Raw genomic sequence first — 25,959 nt, forward strand, 5'->3', positions numbered from 1 at the left:
TATCAGCAATACGCAGTATGTGAAGTTTGTTTGGCTCCTGATTTGAACAACCTGTAAACATCTTTCATGAGAGAAATGGGGAAATTTGAACATCAACTTGATATTTGACATTAAGAAGTTATTGCTAATTTTTTAAGTTATGAGAATGGTCTTGCGGTTATATTTAAGAGTCTTTTCTTTTAGTGATATGTACTTAAATATTTGTGCATGAAATGATGTCATATTTGAGATTTGTTTCTAAATAATTTTTGGGTGTGAGCTGGGAAAATAGGTGGGGTTGGAACATAAACGAGATCATCCATGACATCATAAGTATCGAGGCTGGGTGTTGGGTTCATGGGCGTTCATTATACTTCTTTTTTTTAATGTTTCAAACTTTCAATAATAAGGTGGACTAAAAAATCTAATTCAAGAAAATAATATAGCAAATATAACAAAATGTTAACAATTATTAAATGGATTGATGGATGTATTAAGGTGGTTATTATACCTTTCTCTATGCTTGAAAATGTTTATTATAATTAAAAGTATAAAAAACTTAATTGGAAAAAACTGGAATAGATTCTTATGCTTAAAAATGTGGGAGTCACTGTAGAAAATATTGACATATTCGATTCAACCAAATTGATCAAACTTTTATGTGCAGATACTATAGTAGGCAATTTCAGATGTTATTAGCTCACGTGTTATTAATACCAGTTTAAAACTGCAGGAAGCAAGGTCCAGGGAGGTGCTGCCCAGGGTCACAGTGCTGTGCCTGAGGTCAATCCCTCGTTGACCTCCATCCCGTTCTGTGCTCTTCCTAGAACTGTAACATTTACATTTAAAAATAAAACCTTTGTTTCCAGCATATTTTTAATAATTCCTACACACTCGGGGATCCTTTACGCCTTCTAGGACATTAAGTGACAGCATTCTGTTTGGTGTATTTGTTACTGACTTTTGACTTTAAAATTTGTTATTGAGCTATAACATCCATACGGCAAAGTGGTGAATATTACGTATACAGTTTCATGAGTTTCACTCATGTATGTAACCTTTGTACCACCACCCAGATCAAGAAGTAGACTTATTTCTGGTACCTCTACACCTCGGGCCCCTTCCTTGTCAAAACCCTGCCCCCAGGTAACAACCGTGTTGACTTCTACCACCAGAGATGTAAATAGCATCCTAGTGGATGGTCTGCTGTGTCTGGCTTCTTTCACTCATCATGTCTGTGAGAGTATACATGTTATTGCACGTGACAGTAGCTTATTCTTTTTTATTGCTGCATAGTATTCCATTGTATGAATATTTCAGTTTATTCATCCATCCTGTTTGATGGAAATCTGAGTTGTTTCCAGTTTTTAACTATTGTGAGTATACTAGCAATGGACTTTCTCATAAATGTCATCTGGCAGGTATATGCACACATTTATCATGGGAAGAAACCCAGGAGTAGAGTTGCTGGGTCGTAGGAATACGACCACACGTTTACCTTTAGTAGGTAACTGGCAAAGCGTTTCCAACAAGGTCATAACCGACCGTTACTCTCACCAGCAACGTATGAAGCTCTCAGTTGCTCCACATCCACAGTGACACAGTTGGAAACCTGTTTCAGAAACCTCCTCTCAACCGTCCTGTGTTCTTCTGCAGAATTAACACCTCCTCCTCTGGCTCGCACGGCATTTTCTCCATCTCTACCGCAATTCTCATCACCTCTGGCCGAACCACTTGTGTCCTGTGTGTCTCTTCTCATTAGAATCTAAATCCCCCGAGGGCAGGGGCAGTGTCTTATTCTCATTGGTATCTCAGGTTTCACTAACACAGGGCCTGGCACTCAGCCACTGCTCAATGTTTGACTCAATGAATAAATGAATGAATGGATCGATCAATATTCTTAGGAGCCTAAATCCTACTTACCTGGCAGGGCTTAGTACACATTTTACATAAACAACTAAATAGTTTAGACCCTGTGAACCTATTTCTAGAGCTATAACACACGGGGAGAATTTGTTTGGCCTGAAATTCAGAAAGCTCACAGGGATGGGGAAACGTTTTCCATTTCCAAGGCCTCATTTGCCCCTGGCCTGGCGGCACAAAGGAGCAGGGCTTGGCTGCCAGGAAGGAGCTGCCCTGGCTGGCACTGAGCTTAGACGGTGCGGATCTGTTCGAAAAGTCCACCTCTTCCCCTCCGGCCACCATATTGCCATGAGCACAGAAAACAGCATTTACACTCTTTGGTTTCCAATCCCTGCCAAGACCAGCAGTCTCCTCCGTGTGGAGGCTTCCTGGGATGAAAATGCTGTGCCTGCCCTGGCCCGTCTCTGAGTTCAGGAATTGCCAGCGGTGACCTCATGGTCCAGATGCACAGGCCAAGAGGAGAATGATCACAGAGACGGGATTTCGGTTTCCTCTAATAGATGTGTCCACATAAAGGTTGCCGTTTGTATAATGGGGGATTGAGAATTCACTGCTATGTTAAAATAACCTGGTTGCCTCTGTAGATAATTGTAACCATCTGCAATTAAACTGAAAAGCCCATCTTTGAGGCAAATATTTGGCTTTCATTGAACTTCTGCAAAATGATTACACCAGTGGACTGACCTCTGTGACTTTAGTTGTGAACATTTCTATATGTAGAGGGTGTTACAGAATTAAAAAAAAATTCAAAGGGATTGAGTGCTGACAAAAAGCAGAACTATGAGAAAGAGACCGAGGAAATTGGGATGAATGTAATTCTAATGTCACTGGTGTTTCTTCAAGTCACGTCAGCCTGGAGGTGAGAATGAGGCTGCAATCTTTACTGCATTTTACTATCTGGGTCTTTACTGCATTTTCTGTACTGGCTCTTGGGCACAATACTCAGCCCTTTACTTCCAGGTAGCCCCTAGGACTGTCCCATGTGCGATTTGAGCATTTCCTTGGCCTCTGTGTACCCTCTGGCCCCCCGGCACTGCCCTCAGCCCCATCTCCAGGAAGCTGTGAACAAGGAAACACCAGAAGGGCCCGATGACCAGTGCTGCGCTCCAGCGGCATGCACTGGGACGTGCGACCCCAATCAGCCTGCCTGGTTTCCAGATGTTCCCCGGGAATTTTAGTGAAGATAGCACTTGTCAGTCCAGGCTGAAAACATTTATTTTTGTGGGAGTATTCTTGTACTGACTTCCCCTGCTTCCCCAAGAAAACAAAATCCTTATGGATGCCCTCATTTCTCCAGCCTGCTGGGGATTAGTTTATTTCTGCCAGGACGATTCCTGGCTTTGTGTCACAGGGGGAGAGGATGGGCAGGGGAGGGCAGCAGAAAGGCCAGCGAGAGAGGTGAAGACTTCACTCTGAAATCCATTGACGTGATTTGGAGCCCCAAAAAGAAGGATTGGACTTCCTATGGATCTGTTTGTGGCTCTTTAACCATGCTTCTTGAAAATGACCCCGGCTGTGGCCTGAGTAGGTCCCATTCACGTCCCTTCTCCTCCCAGGACTCAGATATGAACGACTCTAAAAGAGAGGCAGCCTGCGATACTCAGACAGCCCATCCTCTTAGGGGACCCAGGCCACCCTAGGAGACCTGCAACCTGAAGGGCTGTCTCTTTCCCAGGATGAGTTCCGTGTAGGAGGCTGCCCACCTGTCTGCCGGCCCCAGTCCCAGTGAGCGAGGTTGGGGGTTAAGCTGATCCAGGAGTAAATGTCCAAGAAGGGCTTCCTCCGGCAGCTCTTCCTGTCCACTCAGGCTGGGTCCTGCAGCAAGGGGGAGCGGGCACATCCCAGGAAGGCCAGGGTCACAAAAACTGTTTTCTGTCTCCAAGGACAAATGTGACCCATCAAAGCTCAGGCCCCAATTATTCAGACAAATCTGAACAACATGAGGTGGCCAATAAAGGTTTGTTTGTTTCATTTCAACCCAATTAGACTGAATAATTATTCTGCTTGGATTCATAGGTGCACACATTGATGAAGGAACTTGTATACATGACCGACCATGAGGGAAATTGTGTTTCAACAATGTTTCCAAGTCAATGAATGTCCTACTTTCCAGTTAATAAGAGTTAAAATAGTTAATGACATGAAGTAATGCTAATTAGCCGCGATAGGGAAAAAAACAAGATTTAAATTACTAACATCGTATAAATTCTATCTGTGCTCCTATCATCTATTTATCACCCCCTCTCTCTCGTATTTGCTGTGCCTCACTCTCTAGCTATGTAACTAACTAAATATAAAAATTGATAGAAAACACACCAAAGTATTCACACCAATTTTTTTTTTGGTTGCCAGATGTGTGGGTGGCTTTTGTTTCCTCATTAAAATTTTTCGCAATTTCAAATTTTTCTTTAATTATATTCAGTTAGCCTTCGCTATGTAACAAACTACTCCAAAATTTAGTTGCTTAAAATAAGAAATATTCTGTGGGTCAGTTGGGTCCAGGCTGGCTTGGTGGGTCTCTGCAGTCATCAACAGCCAAGCTGGGTCAGGATGGCCTGGTGTGGCCACACTCACATTTCTGGTAGTTGGCAGGTTGGTTGGTCTCAGCCTTGAGCTGAGCGGGGCCGTCTCTCATTCTTCCATGGGCCGGCCCAGGCTCATCGTGCAGCGGTCCTGGGAGTCCAACGAGCAGAAGGGACTGTGCACGCTGTTTTCAATCCTCTGCCTGCATCACGTTTGCTCCTGTCCATTGGCCAAAGCAAGTCACATGCCAAACCAGGACAGCAGGTGAAGGACACTGAGGGTCACACTGTAAAGGACAGCACACAGAGAGGGAAACTGCGGCCATGCAGGAAAACATGCTGACATTTTAAATCAGGAATAAGAAGCTCATTCTTAAAGGAAAAAAAGATAGAAGAAAGCTTTGCCAAGAGATCTGGAATTTTGATTGAGAATTCCAAGAAGCCAGAGGTTCCTAAGAAAATTAGATGTTCACAGAAGTGATGAGCCATTTGTAGCCAAGACTGACTATGTATTTATTTTAAAAAGTCTAAGAGATGGTGGACACTCCTTTACCTCATTTAAATTGGCTCCTTTTAAATGACTTTCTTTCATTAACTAAATATATATGTTTGTGGGAGGCAGGATTTTGGTCCCCATGAATTTCATCCCCATTGTTACGCCACTGAATATGTTAAGTTACAAGACAGAAGAGGATTAAGCTGTCAGATAGAATTGTTTGCTAATCCACTGACTTTAAAATCGGGAGATTACCCCGGATTTTCTGGGTGGGGCCAATGCGCATAAAGGCAGGAGAGTCAGTCAGAGAGATGCGAGGGAGGAAGAGGCAGGAGAGATTCAAGGGTTCAGGGAAATTTGACTCACCATTGCTGGCTGTGAAGATGGAGGAGGGGAGCCACGAGCCAAAGGAATCAGGGTGGCCTCTAGAAGCTGAGACTGGCCCTCAGCTGACAGCCAGCCAGCAAGGAAAGAGGGACCCCAAGGGAACCCACAACACAAGGAACTGAATTCTGCCAGCAACTTGAATGAGGCCAGTAGTGGATTGATCCCAGAACCCCTAGAAAGGAAGGCAGCCCAGTGACACCTCGATTTTTGCCTGGTGAGGACCATACCAGACTTCCGAACTGTAGAATAAACAATTTGTGTAAGTTTGGGGTGATTTGTTACAGCAGCAATAGAAAACTAATACAATGTTCCCGACAAAAATTTTAGAAACTCTATAAAAGCACAAAGAAAAAAAGCAAAGCCATCTATACTCCCATTATCTCGAGATAGTCGCATGTTAGCTCAGGTACAGTTTAATTTATTTAGCTATCTTAATCCAGTTGCATTCACACTGAACCTGCCTTTTAAAACTGACTTTTTTGGTTTTCTTTACAGATATTGACAGTTTCCCATGTCAATAAATTGTCTTATCCATCCCTAAAAACAGATCAGAATTCTGACAGATCTTAGAAGTGTTTACGCCAAGGTCACACGGCATGTGGGAAGTTGGTGGTGGGGCCAGGATCCACTTGAAGGGAGAAAGGAGTTTTGAAGCATCCGTGGATTTGGCAGGTGACGACATCTAGGGTGGCTTTCCCCGTAGAAGGAAGAGTGTGGACAAAGACGCGGAGGAGGAAACGCAGAGCTGCAGCATGTGCTCCTGGAGCAGGGGTAGAGAGGGCTGGGAGGCGGGGAGGAAGCCAGGGGTCAGGCCTCCCCGACCCTTGACGCCATTGCACCGAAGTGCTGGGAAAGCAGCCTCCCAAAGACCCTCCACTTATCTGGGTCTGCTCGCTGTTTCCTTCGGGAGATTCCTTTTTGACAACTGACATATGACTTCCCTCTGAAAAAGAGCCCCAATTGCTATTCCGGGAAAGAACTGCATAAACCAGATCTTCCTAGAACAATGCTCCGATGCCAGAAAACCACATTCCAAGGTCAGTGGCATCAACACAGTCATTACCTTGAAGACTTTTTTGAAAAATGGAGATCATTCCAATCTTTTGACAACAACCTGCTGCAGAACTGAAATTCACTGTCACAAAAATAAGTCCATTTAATCACTACCAACTTACAAGCAAGTCTGGGCAGAAAGTCAGACTTCATCAGGCTCCACGTGCCAAGCTTACACGTTCTGGAGCTGTGAGCCACAACAGTGTTTTCTGTTTTCTCGTATGGCAGGATAGATGGCTTTTGCTTTTTTCTTTTGTGCTTTTACATAGTTTCTAAAATTTGTACCATAAACACTGTATTGGTTTTCCATTGCTGCTGTAACAAATCACCATAAACTTACACAAATGTCACTTCCTCACAGATCTCATTTGGAATACATGAAACTGATTTTAAAGTTGAAACTTGCCCCTGGGGTTTATTCCTGGGGATTGTGTCTCTGGTCTAAACTTCACTCCCAAGCAGCTGCTTGAACGGGCAGCAGGCGCTTGGGTGGGGTGTTCGTTTTCCTCCTCTGGGACACAGGTAAGACAGTCAGGGGCCTCTGCAAGTGCTCCCTCCCAGGCCAGCTCAGTCCATCTTTGCCAAGAGCTTCAGCCCCTGGAGGCCACTTTTTCTCGCTCTTTCCCAAGCAGAAGATGGGAACAACAGAGTCCCTCTCTGCTCACATTCGTTCGAAGACTTTATACCCCGGAATAACTAAATGATTCCTGCTGGTCTCCCGACTGGAGGGGATGAGTCATGTTGAACACCCCCTCCTCTCTTCCCCCCAGGATTGCATTCTCCCCAGCAGGAGAGAGACCACAGAGCTGCCCGTGGCCCTCGGTTTCTCTGAGGCCTGAGCATGTTTTCTATGCTCACGTGTTCCACTGTTTGCAGAGTCTGAAACCGTAGAACGCTCTCTTCCAGCCTCTTCCTTACACTCGCCTGCTCCTAATCCAGCCGCATTCCACATGGACACTGTCTGCAGCCCTTCAAAACATCAGGGAGCAGCTGCTCTCTCCGACAGAATGGTTGTCCTTCTTACTCCTACGTGACTGGAACCTTTAAAATGTCACTTCCTCGTAGATCTCATTTGGTACAAATGAAACTGATTTTAAAGTCGAAACTTGGAGTTTTCTTCCTGGGGCTGTGTCTCTTTCTGCCTTTCAGATGGCTCACCCTTGGGGCTGACATCCTGACTTAGATATAGATATACAGGGCTCTTTAGCAAATCCTTGAGACTCTTGCAGTCTCCGAATCTTTCCTATCTGGACTCACAGAAAGAGGCATCCCTGAGGACGTTCTACGTCTGTGACTGTGCACTTTGCATTAAGAATATGGCTGTTTTTAACCGTTTTCTTTTCTCTTCATGCAGTAGTTATGGTTGTGTTGATCTTTGAAACGATTAGGTTTTGGAAGATTGAATGAATCATTAGAGAACACCCCATTCCTTCATGTCCTGGACTGACCTCCACCAGAGCCAGCTGTGCCACCAAGTCTGGTTCTGCCCTTTGGGGGCAATCGGCTCAGTCCCTGGTCTGCTCAGGAGTCAGAGCCTGCATCCCGGCATTCATCCTGGACCCCGGCAAGAAGGTTGGCAAAGAATGGCATCCTGCTTTTCAAAGTCATCGCTACGTCAGGCCACGTTCACGTGCAGCTGAAGGACCACTGAGCAAACCAGAGGCTTATGCTCTGGGCTTCGGGAGACAGTCACCCCCCAAAAGGCACTAAATCAGGTGGTTAAAGCAGCTTTGGGAAGCATGGAGCAGTTGATGAGGGCTGCACGGCCTCGAGTAATGAAGATGAAACCATGAGCATTCACAGAACTTTGAAATAAACATTTTCCCCCAGGCCAGTGACCATTGTCTCTGAAAATTGACCTTTGGAAGATGGGTCTTCACGGTCAGGATGTTCATGGCTCTGGTAACAGAGAACTCACACCTCCACCATCCTCCTCGGCCCCCACTCCAAGCTTGACAGTCCAGGAGTCTCCACCTGCACTTTCACTTCCAAGGCTCGGCTCAGTGGGCAGATGGGTTTATTTCACAGGGTCACTTCCAGTCGGTGCGGTGGCCTCCAGAATGGTGTATCAAGAACACGTCTGAGGATGCATGTGGGCTTCATAGGAGAAAAGGTTGCCAGTGGTCATGGAATGATCTTGGGCACAGGATGGGGAGAAGGGTAAGTCCTCTCTGCTGTGCTCCTGCGGAGCCCCTCTGTGCTCATGGTCCCTGTTAGAGGGGTCCCCAGGCAAGTGTCGCTTGGGACTCGAGGGCTCTCTCTGGACTCGATTCTGACTGGAGTGCCTGGCCCACAGACCAGACGGCTGCCCTATTTAGGGGGCCTTCTTTCTCTGTAGAGCCTTTTCAGGATGACCCTCCATACGTACAACCCACCCACCCAAACCATCAGTCGGTAACGTTGCCGCTTATTTCCTGGTGGTAATAAGTTCTTCAGATGTGCATTTTGATGGATGTATAATATTTCTTCCAACGGATATACCAGTTTTCATAACTATTACTCTTTTGTCGGACATTTGGCTTATTCACTTTTTTTCTCTTAAAAAGAACATTGTAATTAAATTATTTACATAATGCCCTTTAAAAATTTTGGAAGAGTTTCTCAGAATAGAATCCCAAAAGTAGGATTATTAGTTCAAAAGAAATGTACATTTTAGGGGCCAGACCTGTGGCCAAGTGGTTAACATTCCATGTACTCTGCTTTGGCGGCCCGGGTTCGCTGGTTTGGATCCCGAGTGTGGACATACTCCACTCATCAGCCATGCTGTGGAGGCATCCCACATACAAAGTGGAGGAAGGTTGGCATGGTGTTAGCTCAGGGTTAATCTTCCTCAAGCAAAAAAAGAAAAAGAGGAAGATTGCAAATGGATGTTAGCTCAGGGCAAATTTTCCTCATCATAGAAAAAAAAAGGAAACGTACATTTTAAAGTTAGATATGTATTTCTAAGTTGATTTCAAGAGTTGTATCAAATTGTCTAGTCAGTAATTTAAAAATCACTTAAAAAATTTGCAAGGTAAACAATTGTGATTTGTCTTAATACAAGTTATTTTTATCTAATTACAAAGGTAGAACATTTGGAAAATATAGAATAACAAAGAAGGGGGAGAAAATAAAAATAACATATGAAGGTCACGATTTAGGGAGAGAAGGACATGATTTCTGCAACTTACTGTCAAATAGTTCAGAAAAAATAATATATACAATTTTATATAAAATGTGTAATAGTATATATTATATATCATTCATATAAAATATAAATATGTATTTATATACACCATATGTTATATAAATTATATATCATATTCTACATACATATTGTATATTATGTAAAATTATATATTTGCATAATATGTATTTTATATGTGTATGGGTGTGTGTGTGGTGAGAGAAAATATTATTGAAATATTTTTTTTGAGGAAGATTAGCCCTGAGCTAACTACTGCCAATCCTCCTCATTTTGCTGAAGAAGACTGGCCCTGAGATAACATCCATGCCTATCTTCCTCTATATGTGGGACGCCTCCCACAGCATGGCTTTTGCCAAGCAGTGTCATGTCCACACCCAGGATCCCAACTGGTGAATGCCAGGCCCCCGAGAAGCAGAATGTGTGCACTTAACGGCTGCGCCACCGGGCTGGCCCCTGAAATATTTTTTTTTTTTTTAAGGTTTTATTTTTTTTTTTTTTCCTTCCCAAAGCCCCCTGGTACATAGTTGTATATTCTTCGTTGTGGGTCCTTCTAGTTGTGGCATGTGGGACGCTGCCTCAGCGTGGCTTGATGAGCAGTGCCATGTCCGCGCCCAGGATTCGAACCAACGAAACACTGGGCTTCCTGCAGCGGAGTGCGCGAACTTAACCGCTCGGCCACGGGGCCGGCCCCTCCCCTGAAATATTTTTAATAGTGAAAAATTGGAAACAAAAGTTCTACAAGAAGGAAATTGCTTACATCCATAAGATGATATTCAAAAGTCATGGCACACGACTGGGCACGAATCTTTAATCAGATCACTGGGAAGGGCCGCTAACCCAAATTGCCAAGTGGCCCTGGAAAGCTTCCGCCGAGTCACTCTGTCACTGGAAATGCGTAAGAACACTTGGTCAGTTACCAGAAGCAGAGCCTGGCTCAAAGCATTTCAAGTGGGCAGTGGGGTCTACTGTAGGCTCGTGGGGGGCATTTCAGGGGCTCCAGCTGCAGGAAGCACAGCCTGGCATTTCGGACAAGACATGCCACCTGTGTGTCTCCTTTCTGCAGCCTTCTTCCCTGCTCCATCATCCTCTTGGCAGGCCGGTAGTGTCTTTGCAAAGCTCTGAGTTCTGACCCCCTCCTTCACTTCCGCTCACAGGAGCCTTTGATTTGCTGTGGTCCACTCTGGCCCCACACTCCAGGCCCTGGAAGCTGAGCTGCTCTCCATGGTGGAGAGTGCAGGTGGGAGTAGGGGGGTTGGGGACTGGGGGAGAGGGCTGATGACTTAAAACCGGGCAGGAGCAGGGAGGCAGTGACCCATACCTTGAAGTCACATTGCTCCCTGTGCTTTCACTACAGTTTTCTTCTAATCTTTAACCAAAAAAGGGGAAAATTTGCTAGGTTTAAATGTTTTGCTATTTTAATTGCATTTCTTCAAATACTAGTGATGTTTAGCGCTTGTGTCTGTTTGTCCACTATCTATCTTTATTCTGTGAAGGGCTTGTTCATATCCTTTGATGATTTCTCTATTGGAGCGTTTTTCCTTCATTGATTTGTATCAAGCCTTTATAAAGGATATTACCCATCGTCATACAGTTTCAAATATTTGTCCCATTTTGCTATTTGCTTTGTTTGCTTAGTGTTTTTTGACATTCAGCAGTTTCTCATTTTTGTATAATCAGATCTAAGTCTTTCCATCACACCTCAACTTTTATAGAAAAGCCTCCTCCTTTGCTTTTATTAGAAAGGTTTGCCTGCCATACTCTTCTACATTATGTATCTATATATTCTGTTCTAGTCACTTTGGTTTTCTGCACTGCATGCCCTCTCCATCCACCCACACGCTACCCAGCACAGCACCAAAGTAGGCACTCCATCAATAAGTGTTTGCTGTTGACTCGAATGAAAGGTAATGAAAACTCTTTACGGTCTAATGACTTTTGAACATTATTTTTAAGCCTGCAAATGAGAATTCAAGAAGCAATGTCCTAAACGGTATGCTGGTGCCTCTCAGAGGATCTGGCTAATCGAATGTAAACCATGTGTGGGGGCTGCCCTTCCCAGGGCAATATGCTCAGAAGGCGGTGCGGGTGACCTTTTTCCAGAGTCTGGGAGTCCCAGAACAGGACCAAATGAAGATGGAAGTCAACATCTTCCTTCTTTCCCTTCAGAGATTTGGATTATGATGTGTACCTTCTCGCGTTAACGATTTCTGAAAATTCGTACAGAGTTGATAACACAGGGCCCATCTGCAAACAGCAAAGCCAGTGCCTGGTTTCAAGTGGAAAGCGGTGTCAACAAGCTCGAGGCAATAAGTCGATTGTTGCTGCAAATCTTTTTACAGTGTCTTTAAGCACACACATGGAGACAACAATAGCATCACCGTGGTGGGCCTCATTGCAGTTCCAGGACTTCACGTCCCATCTTAGAAAGTGCCCACAGAAAGCAAAACCCATGTAGCACGTTTCCAAAGACACGGTGCTCCCACAGGGCCCCAGTACTTTCTCAACTTTAGGAAACAATCTTTGGTTTGAAATCTTACTTTTTTGACAGAATTATTGATTCTGTGTTGACGCCTCAACTACAAGATCATGAACTCTCTTGATCATTACAAATCAACTTTTGTAGAATTGTCTCTTTCCCCAACATTAAGAAAAAGGGAGCTTCGGTTTTCTCAATAATGTGCCTGGAGAAAACCAAAGGGTGTATTGCACAGATTATGCTGTTAATAATGCGTGTTAGATGAAGTTAATATTTCATGGGTTCTTAATAATATATGTGTTTAGGGAAATGCATATATTCTATAGAAGGAAGAGAAAGTTATAAACCCGAATCTCACATCTTTGTACCAGTGCGATTGTGACCTACATTCGATGAAACTTGACTGTTATTTTGTATCAAGAATAAAGTTCCTTCACTGACGTAACCTGGAAGGTTCAGAATTTAGAAGTTTGTTCCCACTTCTGGACAAGATTGTTGCTGACAGTACCTCCTCCCTTCTTTACCCATCACGCACTTCATTCACAGCTCTGAGCATCAATGTCAAAATGTGGGCTTTGAAGGAACAAGCAAGGCACGTGAATGGCACTTATCTACATGTATGTATAAGAAGTCTTTCTCACCTCTTAGAAGGTGATTTAAACTTAATGGCAACTTCTGTTCAGAATTTGAAAAGGGTCTGTCTGTCCCATTCCCTTTGACTTTGAAGACAGAACTTGTGCAGCATTCACTTTCCCAGACGGAGCAAGACACAGAAGGAAGAAAAGTGACGAACAGCTGCCGAGGCCCAGATGTAACACAAAAACGAAGTCCTGATGGCTGATGACATTGAAATTAGAAGAGCGTCATGACATCCATGGGTGCCGGGCTCTCTGCCAGTTGCTGGGCAGGAGAAGCACGACATAACCCCTGCCCCAGGGGTGCTTTCAGTCGTTAAACATCACATTCCACTATTCCCACGTTATGATAAACCTACTAAATCATCCTTATTCTGCAGCACCTGGCATTTCGCTGCTAAGGATGCAAGTTTCCACAGCAAATATCTTCTAATTTTATTTCCCTGAAGCTTTGAGGTATTCTAGTCCATAACTGACGTCTGATGGAGCTCAGAACCTGCTCCCCCAAAATATGGCCACTTGGCATATTGGAGATTTTAAGCTGAAGGAATCTGAGAAATGGCAGGTGCAGGAAGAACTCTCTGACCTCCTCTTTCTTCCTGACGCAGGTCGGAAAACCCGCCGGGTGAGAGGTGCTCTCCCTGTACCTGGAGGAAAGGAGCATCCTTATCTTAGCAGAGGGAGGCATGTCAGGAGGAATCTGAATGAATAGGCCTTGCTAAGTTTCCCACAGTTTACTCTATGTAGTCCATACCCTTTGTCCTATCACAACTTTCCACTCTTCATCAAACCTGGTATAGAAGCTCTCAGGCTTCACCATCTCTTGAGGTCTTCATTTCCATGTGAAGGCTCCCATGTCACAGAAAACTTATATTAAATATTTGTCTGCTTTTCTCCTGTTAATCTTTGTCAGTTTAATTTTCAGGCCCAACCAGGGACCCTAAGAGGGTCAAGGAAAAGTTTTTCTTCCCGGAACCAAAAGTCTATCCTGTGTCATTAAAATTACTTAAAGTGTTAGTGAAATCCCAAAGTACGCCTGTATCTTCAATTCTCAGACACATTTACACCTGTGCAGCATGCCGCCAAAATGAGAGCTTGTGGTTCTGGAGGGAAACAGGCATGGTCCAGGTCTCCGTCTCAACCTACCAACAGGAAGTAACCTGAACACGTTACACCCATCCTCTCACTGACTCCACTTCCTCAGGTAAAGTGGAGATTATTCCACGGGTCATGGTGCACTCACATGCTTCTCTTAATTCAGAGACCAGCTCAGGGGAGGGAGAGAGAACAATTTAACCAGCAGTTGATGATGCTCACTCTTTCCCCTCGAAGCTTCTGCCTTGCAGGACAACCAGATGGGAGATGGGAATCTATGGTCATTGGCTTCTCAAAGTATGACCATTTCACTACGCTGGATGGGATTCTAATATTTTAAAGGAAACGTATTTTGGGGCATCACATTCCCTAAACATGCCGATGTCTTCATGTGATTCAGAGCGGGAGGAAACTCTGACGGGTTGCAGACCTGCATCGAGAAATGTTAGGCTGTCTTCAAGAGGGCACGTAAGGGATTTTTAAGAGTTATTTTGATATGATAATATTCCATTCTTATCTGACTTAGAAACTCTTCCCAATCTCTCCCCACCCCCCCGCAACAAACACACACTGCCCCTCCAGCTCCTATGAAAAGGAAGCCAGTCCAGAGCCTACCCACCTCCTGCCTCCTCTAGGGTTATTCTGAGAAAACTGTACGTGAAATGGGCATGATCTGTAAAGGTGTAGGAAACACCTGTTCATCAGCCATGAAATTTTTTATCTCAGAAAGAAAAGGAATGGGATATCTCAAAAAGTAAAGAGACCACTGAGCAGCTTTGAGCCCAAAAGCTTGCTCTCTTGACATATTTCGTGAGACAACTGTCTCGAAAGCCAAGCTTTGTAGGGGAAGAGGGAGTAATTTTCGAAGTGTCCTGAGTTTCACTGGCATATCAAGGTCTCTACCTGAGGTACTAGATCATGGAGATTATCTATATGCCAGGGGCAGAGACAATCCAGGAGATGACCTAGAGGAGAAATCCACTCCCTCTAGCTCGGACAGAGGAAGGGCCTGAATTTGCTGCTCCAGGCTGTTTGCAGGCCTTTCCCCAGGATACACAGGAAAGTGTCAGGAAGTTCCTGTATACCCCATGGGTAGATGAGAAAGCTAATGGTACTGGTTGGCCAACTTGCCAGAGAGTTATGTCAGAGAGAGCAAAGTTCCCTCTTAGCACAGGGCTGCAGAGCAGAGGACAGAGACCAGAGGTCTATGGGAGTTACAGACCTCAGGCGGATACATCGTGCCTGGGAATGCAAAAGTGGAGCCCGGTCAGCAAGGAGAACCAGCAGGCGCAAGCCCACCTGCTGTAGACATGGGCAGCAGGTGCCAGCAGAATGGGCAAGGAACAGCATGGCTGCAGAGGACAGCAAGGGTCCTGACTTAGTCTACCTGGGCTGCCACGCAAAATACCTCATATTTTAGGAGGGCTCACACAACAGAAATTTCTCACAGTTCTGGAGGCTGAGAAGTCCAAGATCAAGGTGCCAACAAGGTACATTTCACCCTGAGGTCTCTTCTCTTGGCTTGTAGGTGGCCGCCATCTTGTTGTGTGCCCACATGATTCCTCTTTGTGCACAGAGACAGAGAGAGCTCCCTGGGGACTCTTCCTACAAGGACACTAATCCTGCTGAATGAGGGCCCCACCCGCATGACCTCATTTAGCCTTAATTCCTCCCTAAGAAGCCCTATCTCCAAAGACAGCCAAATAGGGGACTAGGGCTTCAACATGTGAATTTTGGGGACACAAACATTCAGTCCATCACAGGTCCATTGCTATCCAAGGACCCTGGAAGAAGATCTAAGACTGTCTTACTCATCCCTGAGTTTCTCCCATGGGTATATGAGATATACTTTTTAATAAACTTCTGTTCGTCTTTCTCTTATTAATCCATCTTTTGTTACAGAGCCTTAGCTGAGAACCTAAGAAGGATAGAGGGAAAATTTATCCTCTCCTACAATGTAAAACACATGGCAAGTGTGTGGCATGTGGTTAGCACTCAAAAAAAAAAAGTTCTAAGTTATAGTCATGGGCCACATAACGACGTTTTGGTCAACAACAGACCACATATATGATGGTGGTCCCATAAGATTAGTACCATATAGCCTAGATGTGTGGTAGACTATATCATCTAGGGTATGTAAGTACACTCTATGATGTTTGCACAACATTGAAATTGCTTAAAGATGCATTTCTCAGAATAGATCCCTGTCATTAAGTGACACACGATTGTATTATTTTTTGAAACTTTTGAACTGGGTCCTGCGTTCAGCAGTTTTCTTTCTGGCTCTCCTCTTCTGTTCAGAAACCAATCAGAAACCCCTTCATGTGTTGGGTGGCTGTGGGGTGGGGCAATCTTGCTCAATCGCTAATTGAGAATTAGAATTGCAATGCCCCAATCTGAAACAAATGCTTCAACAAAAACATATTTCACCGATCAGAATCAATTTCACTGTGTAGAAATATTGATGTCCACACACCCTAGTTTAATCCATGCAAAAATTGTTGTTATCAGTTGTAGGCTTAGCCCTGCTAATGAAATGTCACGGGCTACCAAACACCCAGAAAAATATCCTGAATTATTTTGTTATTCTGATTTAGCAAACATTTCAGCTGAGAGAGCAAGACTTAGAATTATAATTATGTCAGCATACAATAATTAAATCCGGCCTCAGCAGCCTCCAGGTATATTTTTAAACAAAAAAACAAACACAAAAGTTCTGTATGTGCACTCAATAGCTTTTAATGTTAAACACATATTTGGCAACACGTAAGCGTTAAGTGGATCGTCATCAGTCATTCCTTTGGTATCCGTGTAATAACATCAGTCATGAGGAACCACAGTGGATATAACACATAGTGTGGGTTTATTTCTTTATAAATCGGCAGCAGTGAAAAGATTTATGATTTCCCCCTCACTGACATCAGTGGGCAAGTAAAGCAGGCGGCCTCGTTGGCTTTGATGAAAGGATATTACACGTCTTGTGTAGTTAACATGGCTGACGGTTGTAATATCTTTTCCCTGATGTCAGTTACAGCTGTTGCCCCATTTCAGGCATGTCAGGAAAGCAAAGCTATTTAAACAAAGGAAGAATGCTCTAAAAGTCATCAACAGGACACTTTTCTTATGTCTTTCACTCTTGGTGCTGTTTCATAAAAAAAGATTTAAAGAAATTCATCCGTTTTTTTCTCAGCGGCAATTTAGACCATAAACTTCTCTCTCTTCTCTTTTAAGCTTTGACAAGAATAACCCAGCATTTTTGAAGATCCTAGTGGCAAGCGATGCCTCTCCCTCCCCCTCCACCCTCTTCAAGTTCCCGATGTGCTGAGATCTGAGAGAAGGGCCACTGCTTGAAGTCCTGTTTCCGGCTGCAGCCTGGCAGGTAACAGCAGCATTCAGAATGTGAATGTGAAAACCTTCTTAGCAAAGCCAGAAAAAAAAATGGAAGGATTTCACACCCCCCCCCCCCCCCACCACCACCCCAGACAACTACCTCAGACAGTCTCTTGGGGTCTCAGGATCAGAACTGTGCCTGAGGCAGCCGACAAGACTTGAAAAAAACCCTCCGTTCCAGGGGAGAATTGCCAAAGTTGTTGCTACGTTCCATGTGGAGAAAACATTTGCGTGAAGGAGTCCGCCACTTCCAGACGAGCAGCCCGACTGCTGGGGCGGGGGGTGGTGGGGGCAGGGGGAGAGCGTTGGAAAGGGGGGCCGGTGGAATCTCACGGAGTTTTCTGACAGCCTACTCTCCCGATAGGTGGGGAGATGTCCTGTCAGCGTGGGACAGACAAGAGAAGGCTGGGGTGATTTCCAAAAGGTCTCAGTCCTTGGTGTGGGCTGGTTCAGCTCAATGACAGCCAATTCCAAAAGGTTTCCATTTAGCTAGACATTCGTGGGTAATTATCAAGTATTGATGCAAGTACAGATACGATGAACTCGGTAAGGTAGAACCATCTGCTGACAGACTCATTTTAATCACTTCACAGATCATTTCCTTTGCTTTTAATGCACACGCCAGCACATGCACACAAAGCCACAGTGAATCTTTTCTCTATTGCATTCTTACTTCTTAGCCCAGTACTCTCACGTCCCCACCGTCAGACATCCTGCTCTGGAGCAGTGACATCAAGCACTTCCCCTCTCTCGTTGTTCTGCATCTGATCCGCCTCATTCTCAGACTGTTGGTCATTTGATACAGTCGGAGAACAGCTCCATGGGCCTGCGAGTTTTACACCAACAAGTGTTGAAATGGGAGAACTTCTTAAGGAATAAGATTTTCAACCGCTCTTCGACAATTGGTTGTTTCACAAATAGTTCTTTCAAAGAGCCTCGTATCATCTGAGCAAGCATTTGCTGACTCACTCAGGGAGCACACAGCTTCCAGGAAGTTTGGTTGGCAATAGACGCTGGCTAAAAAAACCAATGCAATTGTTTTTCCATTATTCCATTACCAGCTGGCAGAGGGGACAAATAACCAAAGGAGGAATGTCTCCTTCGACATGAAGTCATGGTGCCGTTACCGCCTGTCCATCTTAAATTATTCCGAACGTTGCTCGGTCCAAGCCCACAAATACCAGCTATAAATCTCTAACTTCTGCTACCTGCCGCCTTGCTGAAGAACTGTTCCACGCCCGAACCCAGACACACTCAGCTGTAAAAAAGTCAGCTCCAGAACGGAATTGAATTATCGAAGTTACCGCGGTAAATTCTACTTAGAATTTCAAAATTCTCAGTCTTTCCTGAAGTCTGATTTTAATAAGAGGATCCAACAGACAGGTGACCAATTCCTGAGAGAAATATAAGGGATGGCTGTTATGATTCAAGCCTTTATTTCCATATTTGTTATAACATTATTACATTCCTGTTACAACCTTATCATAACAGAAAAGAAATGCTGTGTACCTGAAATTCAGTCATCAACATGAAAAAAACAAACAACAACTACAATAGGGAAGCAGAAACCGAAACTTTCATTTGCAGCCTTGTCGTTAGCTGGTGTCCAGAGGGAAGACGAGCTCAAGCTAGATCTCACATATTCCTACCCAGGACTCCGCCCCCAGTTTTTAGGTGAGAACTGTGCACAGAAATACATTATTCAGTGATATTTAATCATCTCAAGTTGACTTTTACTTATTCTTTAGATTTTAAGACCTGGCATCAAGATTTGCAAAGGGCTACACTCTTCATGGGCACTTCTGAAAGTTGGCTCCATCCAGGCATTCTGAGATATTCACATGTTAGCTGACATAAATCTCCTTCTTGGAAAGTGTCACAGAACAGTCTAGAAGTGGCTGGGCCCTGAACTTAAATTATTGGTTAGGAAAAGATTTGGAAACTCTCTGAAGATATTAAAGAAAAACAAGAAAAAGGTATGGAAGGAAGATTGTCCAGAATTAATATCATAGATTTGATTAAAAATGTTTTTTTTTAAAAAAACACATTAAAAAATATAAATAGAAATTCGGTGTAGCATCCCAGAAGAGGACTAAAAAGTTTAAGAAAGCTGGAATTAACCTTAAGGGTAAGCTTAACTGTGCTGTTGAAATTGTTTCTAAGAGAAAGAAGAGCTTGAGAGGAAACAAAATAAGTTGGTGAAGCATCTCGTTTGCATGACTGATTTTTGCTGCAGCAACACCCACAACTTCAACAGTCTTTTGGGGGCATTTTCTCAGAGCCAAACTGAGGGATTATGAGAATGAACAATTCACAGCCACTGTGCTCAAGGGCTGCTCAGGACACTCCAGCCTCCACATCTGCAGACGTACGACATGAAACATTCGTGTTGTATTTGCTTGAGCCAGACACTCTTCTAAGCACCCAACTCACACCGACTTATTCTATTTCCATAACAACCCTCTGGAGGAGGCACTATCATGATCTCCATTGTGTAGATGAGGAAACTGAGGCAAAGATGAATAACCTGCTGTGCCAGTTTTGGGTTTTATTATTTCCTATCTCCAAATTCACCCTTTTTGCCTGCTCTGTTAAAATGGATCCGGGCCCTTTAAATGTTTCCCCTCTGCCCACGGGCACAGTGGGAAGCTTTGTCAGTAGAAGTTGCTGGAGAGACACTGCCGGAGAAACAGGGTGTCGCTTCCTGGACCTGGAGCAACTCGCTCAGTGGTTTACTGCAACATGAAGCTGGTGACACGTGGTGGCCGGCTGCTTTCCCCCCCACCCCAGACCCTCCCTTGGGTGGTACTGTAGCAGAGTGCCTCCGACGAGACAGCTCCCCATGCATCCTAGAGAGTGGATCTCTGGCAAGTTCTAGAGGGCACATTTTGAACAGGTTGCATCGGCATGGCACCACAGAAACTTCTCTGTCACCTGCCAGCCACAACCATCCCCTTGCCAACAATATCTATGTCACAGCCCAGGGGTAGAAAAGATACTCTTTCTGGGCTAACACTGTTTTTTTTAATCCGCTATTCCTACTGTCTTCTTTTGAATTCTCTGTGCCCATCACTAGCCAATCCCTCAGTACTGCTATCCTCTGTTATGGTTAATAATTATATACTTTAAGCTGCCCTGCTCAGCTCACTGTGTGGTTTTTCTCTCCAATGCGATCCGGCCAGATACCCTTGCCTAAGGGCAGAGACCAGGGAGCAGTACAGCCCGGATGTGAATCCCAGTCTCTGCCCTTGATAGTGTTGTTCGATCGTCTCATGTGGGCAAGATGGCACAGGTCCCCACGAAATGTGCAAATGCTGAAGTGCCAATTTGCACTGGAGTGCAGGGCAGGGAAGGCATCAGACAAGAGCCCAGAGGCTGAGTTTTTTTAAAGAGTTTTCCAGCAGACACGTAGAGGAAAGGCATTCTAGAAAGAGGGATGGTGTAGGCAGCAGTGGGAAAAGGGAAGGAGGGTGGCTACCTCAGGATGGGGTCAGAGGTGTCCCCAGGGTTCCTGCTTAATCCCCCAAACTTCCTCCTTGTTCCTGGGAGGTTCCTAGTGAGTTTTGGGTGGTCGGGGTCCTAAACCTTGCTCTCAACAGTTCCCCTGCTTCTCTCGTGCCAGCTCTCTGAGAACACCTTCTCTTCCAGGGCATTGGGAAGAACAAGGCTGCTGACCCGGGCTCCGGGGTGGTGAGAGGGTGGCGGAGGAGCAGCTCAGAGGCCCCGCTGGGCCCTGGCAGCATGTCTGACTGAGCGTCACCTACAGTGCTGCTCAGTTCCCAGCACAGAATATGTAGCAGAGAAATGCTTTAATTCTTGAAATAATTGCATTTATTTCCATTTTTGGTAAAAGCTAGCTTGTTCTTAACTCCCCAAATACACATTTATAAATAATGGACATTGTAAATGTTTGGAAGAACGAATGGCAGAGTTGGAGCCATCAGGTCATTTTTAGCAACATAGCTTTTTGGAGGGTGGCGGGGGGGGTGGTTGCAGAAAAAACACTGGAGTTACCTATGATTTTTTTCAGCCAATTCTGCCCTCATAGCTTCTGTGGAAATAGACTCTTAAAGGAAGAAAGGCTCTGGCGTGTGCGTGGGGGTGGCGAGGGCTGTCTGACCACCCCAGGTCACAAAGAAACAGACCTCCCCAGTCTCTGGCAGAGCACCCACTTACTGTCGAAGCCAGCTTCTGGAATTATGTGGCGCACACATCCAGAGCGCTCTCAGACATACCATGTGAGAGACCCAAAGTTTGGAGTTTGCAGGACTGGCAGAAGTTGCGGTTGGTTTTTAAAAAGTGATGGATCTGGGTCCCAGAAATTTGATGAAAAAAACTAACCCCCAGGGATCTAAGCCCAAGAGAGTGTATGAGGCCCTTCTGCCTGGGTGGAAATGGTACGGGGGGGAAAATCTGAAGCAAAAGATAAAATCTGAAGTAAAAAAATGAAGAGACTGCATTTAGTGGGTCACGTTGAGTCGATCACCCCACAACAGTCTGCTGACCCATTTCCTCGAGGGTTGTTGTTTCTGCTTGGTTTGGGTCAGCAATTCAGGAAGCTACGTTTTCCTTTATGAAAAAAAAAAGTAAAATAAATGTTTCATGTCGTGAAGAGAACGCTAAGTTTAATGGTTTATCCAGCATTTGAAGTCATCCCGGGTCCAGGCAGTGGGTCATCGGGGCAGCCTGGGTTAGACTGCGTTCCTTTGAAGGAGCTGGTCCAGTAATTGCTAGGGAAGTAGGAGACAGAGACGTCAAGTTCAGACTCAGCATCTGTGCGCCACACACACGTCACACCTGCTGGCGGCCAGGCCGTTACCTTTTTGAAGACTTCGGCACGGAGTCTGTTGCTCTGTAAGATCACTCTTTTCTTTTGCTCTTCTTTTTTCTTTTTAACTTCTGGCAAGTTATTATAGATTCTGAAACAGATTCAGAAAATATTTTGAATGGTAGCAAGACAAGGTGCGCCTGGTGTGGGTCTGCGTCCTGTCTCGTCAGCAGGCGCTTCCATTTCAAAGGGAAGATCGGCTGCACGTGGCCGTGTCCCTGATCTGTGAGACGCCCAGACCAGGGGCTTCCCTGACAGTCTCCAGAACGGGGCTGTGGGGCAGGGACGGCGCCAGGCCGAGCCCCAGCCAGGGCCCGGCTGGAGAGGCTGGTTATTTATTTAGAAGTCACTTTTCTTGTCCCTCCATTCTCTATGCTAGTGAACTACTTGCTTGTAAAATGAGAGATTCCAACCCCACTGTTTCGCCACTCTCAGCGTAAACTTGCCCCCAAATACATTTTTGCCCCTCAGTTTTTGCCTCCCTGTGAATTAGAAGAGGAGCAGCAAATAAATGAAAGTGTTAAGAATTATACTGGAATAACACACATAACTGTGTGTGTGTTTACCTCTTCAGCTATAGCATTCCTAATTCAGCTGTTTCCAACTACATCTCAGCCATGAGTATTATGTTCTTGTCCTGGTATAAAACTAGGAACTTCCAAGTTACAAGGGCCTGAGGGATCCTTCTTCTGGATCCTTCTTTCCCACCTCCTAACAGAAACTATTTATGTACTGATGCCAAACAGCATTTCTGCTAGAATCATAGACACAGTGGAGTCGCTGTACCCCAAGCTTTTGAATTGCTATATATGTGGACTTGGCTAAACATCTCTTTTTCATTTTCTCTCATGTTTGAAAGCCAGACACAATTTGTTTAACAGGTTCCACTGTTAAAATAATAATTACAAAGTATAAAAATATTGATGGCGACAAAATCAGGCGACATTATCTTGGTTATTGGGCATTAGGTTAATCATCTGACACAAATATTCTCATTTAATCCTCATGACAGTTGGAAGGGGCCTATAGTGTCCTGCTGGCATATGAGGTCCCAGCAAGGTCAGGAGCCTTGTAAAGTCCCTCAGCTGGCTAAGGCTGGGCTGGGTTTCAAACCTCAGTGTGTGTGACTTTATGCAACATTGTCCCCCAACCATGCAGCTAAAGTAACCCGGGACATGCTTGTGCCTAGCACAGTGCCTGGCACACTGTGGACATCGATATGGTTTGAATGAATAAATGAACACATGGCTGCCACACCCAGGAGCTATTCTAGGAAGGACCAGGGGGAAGATGGTAAGGCATCAGTAAGAAAGCTGACTATCCCAAAGCTCCCCAGTGGAAATCCCTTCAGATCCATCGAGACCCCTCTTCCTGATGCTGACTGTCTGAATCCTATGGGGAGTTTCAGATAAAAATTCAGATAAAAACGGCCTGGAAGGACACACAGGAGGCTGATAACTGTGGGTGTCCCTGGAGATGGAACCGGAGCTGGGCAGTGCAGTGGGAAGAGGGACAGTTGGTTACAAGGGACTTTGGCTTTATCACCATTGTTGGAATTTTTAAAATGAAAATTTAATTTGGGGGCCGGCCCAGTGGCACAGCGGTTAAGTGCACACTTCGGCGGCCAGGGGTTCTCCGGTTTGGATCCCGGGTGCGCCATGCTGTGGCAGGCGTCCCACATATAAAGTAGAGGAAGATGGGCACAGATGTTAGCTCAGGGCCAGTCTTCCTCAGAAAAAAGAGGAGGATCGGCAGCAGTTAGCTCAGGGCTAATCTTCCTCAAAAAAGAAAAAAGAATTTAATTTAACAATACAATTAATAACAAAGAATACAAAAGAAAAGAAAGCTCTGGTGTGATTCTGCGGGTGAGTGGGGTCTGAGAGCCAGGGTCAGAGCCCCCCAGGGCACAGCCCACAGAGCAGAGTGAAAACCCAGTTACTGACTCCATCACAGGAGACCTGGCTTCTGGCTGGGGAAGCCAATCATGTGGGTGCAGCTTCACCCAGCTCATTTGTCCTCTCCAGCCTCAATGTCCCCTTTTGTAAAATAATAGGGTAATGCTCTCTGTAATGCTGCTTTGAGATCTATTATCTTAATTGTGTGGCTCCATAATAGCAGTGGTGGGTTTAGGGACTGGGAGGGGAAGATTTGGCTGAATCTTTTCATTAAATTGAGAAAGGAATGCTTTTGGCATGAGGTATATGCAACTTTGCACTTCTGAAACAGCAAGTCTTAAAACCCAGAGGCCCTTTAAAAGCCCCAGTTAGAATGCTGTGAATCAGGTCGTTAATGGGATGGTCCCCCTTCTCGTGACTTTGGCTTTTTTTTTTTACGAAGAGGTTTCCCACAGATGATGAAAGTTGGCTAACTATCACAAAAACAACCTAATATTACCTCTCACGGGAAAAGCAGAGATTTTGTGCCTGGAGTGGGGAGAAACACATTCTTCCTGTTTCAGTGGTTTCTCTAAGTGCACTATCAATTGGGTTCAATTATTATAATTCTTCCCAGTGCTAGGTACTTTTTTAAAACTAATGACATTTCACTAGCATAAACTTGGCCAACGCTATCGGGCTATTACATTTTGTTTAGGAGGCCAGGTCTCAGAAAGAATGGCAGCCTTGGTGGGCATCAGGTTGGTGAGAATTAGAGGGCGTCTAGAATAGCAACCAGCCCAGGAGAACAGGTCGAGTTTGCTGGCCACAGGGCCGCCAAGCCCACTGGGGATGGAGTGCCAGGAAGGCTGGCCCGTGGCCCTGTGTGGCCTCGCTGGCTACTACATGCCATTGGCTTCCAAATTTGGGTCTTTCCTGCAGGCCCTGCCACTGTGGAGGCCCTCAGGAGAAGCAGCTTCTCTCATCCTCATAAAATTACTTTCAAAGGCGCACAGTGACAAACAGCACCTGCCCAGGGCGATGATGAGAATGTGCAGAAGTGTCCCCATTATGAGTCCAGGGATCTCTTAGAGACCAATTACTGGATTGGTTCAGAATCCAAGACCCACCACTTTCCTAAGGTTTTTCCAAGAATGGCATTAATGTTCAGGGGCACAATTCAACAACTGCACTTCTTTTAGCCAACTTTTCAAATTCACGGCCAAGAAGATCTCAGACCTTAAACATGGACCCAGAAATAGTGGCCCTGTTGTACAGCACATGGATCCTGACTCCCTCCTCCCCTGCTTTCTTCAACCTCACAAGATAACCAAGTACCTTTTAGATCGCATGTGCATCTCCTTCTCTGAAATGTACCTTTCTTTGGGTTTGAACAAGTTATCTGGAAAAAATGGAAAGAGGATTAATTCAGAAGGTATGGATGTCGCACGTTTTTAGAGAAACATTGCAGCAGACTTAGTTCACACTCCGTCACTGACCCTTAACCTAAGCCCCAGCCTGTTACGAATACTGCCGGACTCAGTAGACACTCATATGCCATAAACGCTTGTGTTGAAATCGACAACCACCAGGTTGGTCTTGGCAGTGGTCCAATATGAGCATGAAGGACCAGGTTAGCATCTGACATACTTTATGGACAGCGGCTCCTTTGCAGGCTCCATTCAGCAATAGAGTCAGGGTTTGCTGGGGGCAATGCCAGGTGGCACTAAAATGGGCTTCAGTGTCAACCTGGGTGCCTGGTGCTGGGTGTGCAGTTGTCCCACACACAACCCCCCCCCCCCCCGGTTTTTGGTGCCTCCAAGGACAAGGAAGTCTCCCAGCTCTCACTAGAGCATTGAGAGCAGGCGCTCTCACCTCTGGGCCTCCATCGGGGTGCTCAGCCTCTGCATCTGTCCTAGTGGAAGGATCGCCCCTTTCCAGCATCAGAAAATGTGATGGATCACAACTTAACAGTAAAGCCTGTCTAGTGTCCCGTGCCTGAGAAAGTGCACTGTGGCTAGAAATCACTATGAGTCTGGAATGTTTTTCAACATAATTATATATTACTAATCACAACGATGTTTACAGATGGCACATCTTAAAAATAGTATTTG

The 25,959-nt window shown here is 45.1% G+C and overlaps 1 protein-coding gene across 5 annotated transcripts in view; it reads right to left on the reverse strand.

Moving 5' to 3' along the window:
• Nucleotides 1-17,492: 17,492 nt before the first annotated feature.
• The window catches only part of C2H10orf90 (chromosome 2 C10orf90 homolog), a 128,547-nt gene continuing 120,080 nt past the window's right edge, over nucleotides 17,493-25,959 (reverse strand). For all 5 annotated transcript variants that reach the window (XM_046651744.1, XM_046651750.1, XM_046651737.1 and 2 more), the window contains 3 exons: nucleotides 25,184-25,247; nucleotides 21,963-22,062; nucleotides 17,493-21,873 (listed from right to left, as the gene is read on the reverse strand). In XM_046651744.1, coding sequence (XP_046507700.1) covers nucleotides 21,835-21,873; nucleotides 21,963-22,062; nucleotides 25,184-25,247 — 203 coding nt within the window. In that variant the 3' untranslated portion in view covers nucleotides 17,493-21,834. The remainder of the gene's footprint in view (nucleotides 21,874-21,962; nucleotides 22,063-25,183; nucleotides 25,248-25,959) is intronic.

This window comes from Equus quagga, chromosome 2 (assembly GCF_021613505.1).
Source record: "Equus quagga isolate Etosha38 chromosome 2, UCLA_HA_Equagga_1.0, whole genome shotgun sequence".
NCBI lineage: Eukaryota > Metazoa > Chordata > Mammalia > Perissodactyla > Equidae > Equus > Equus quagga.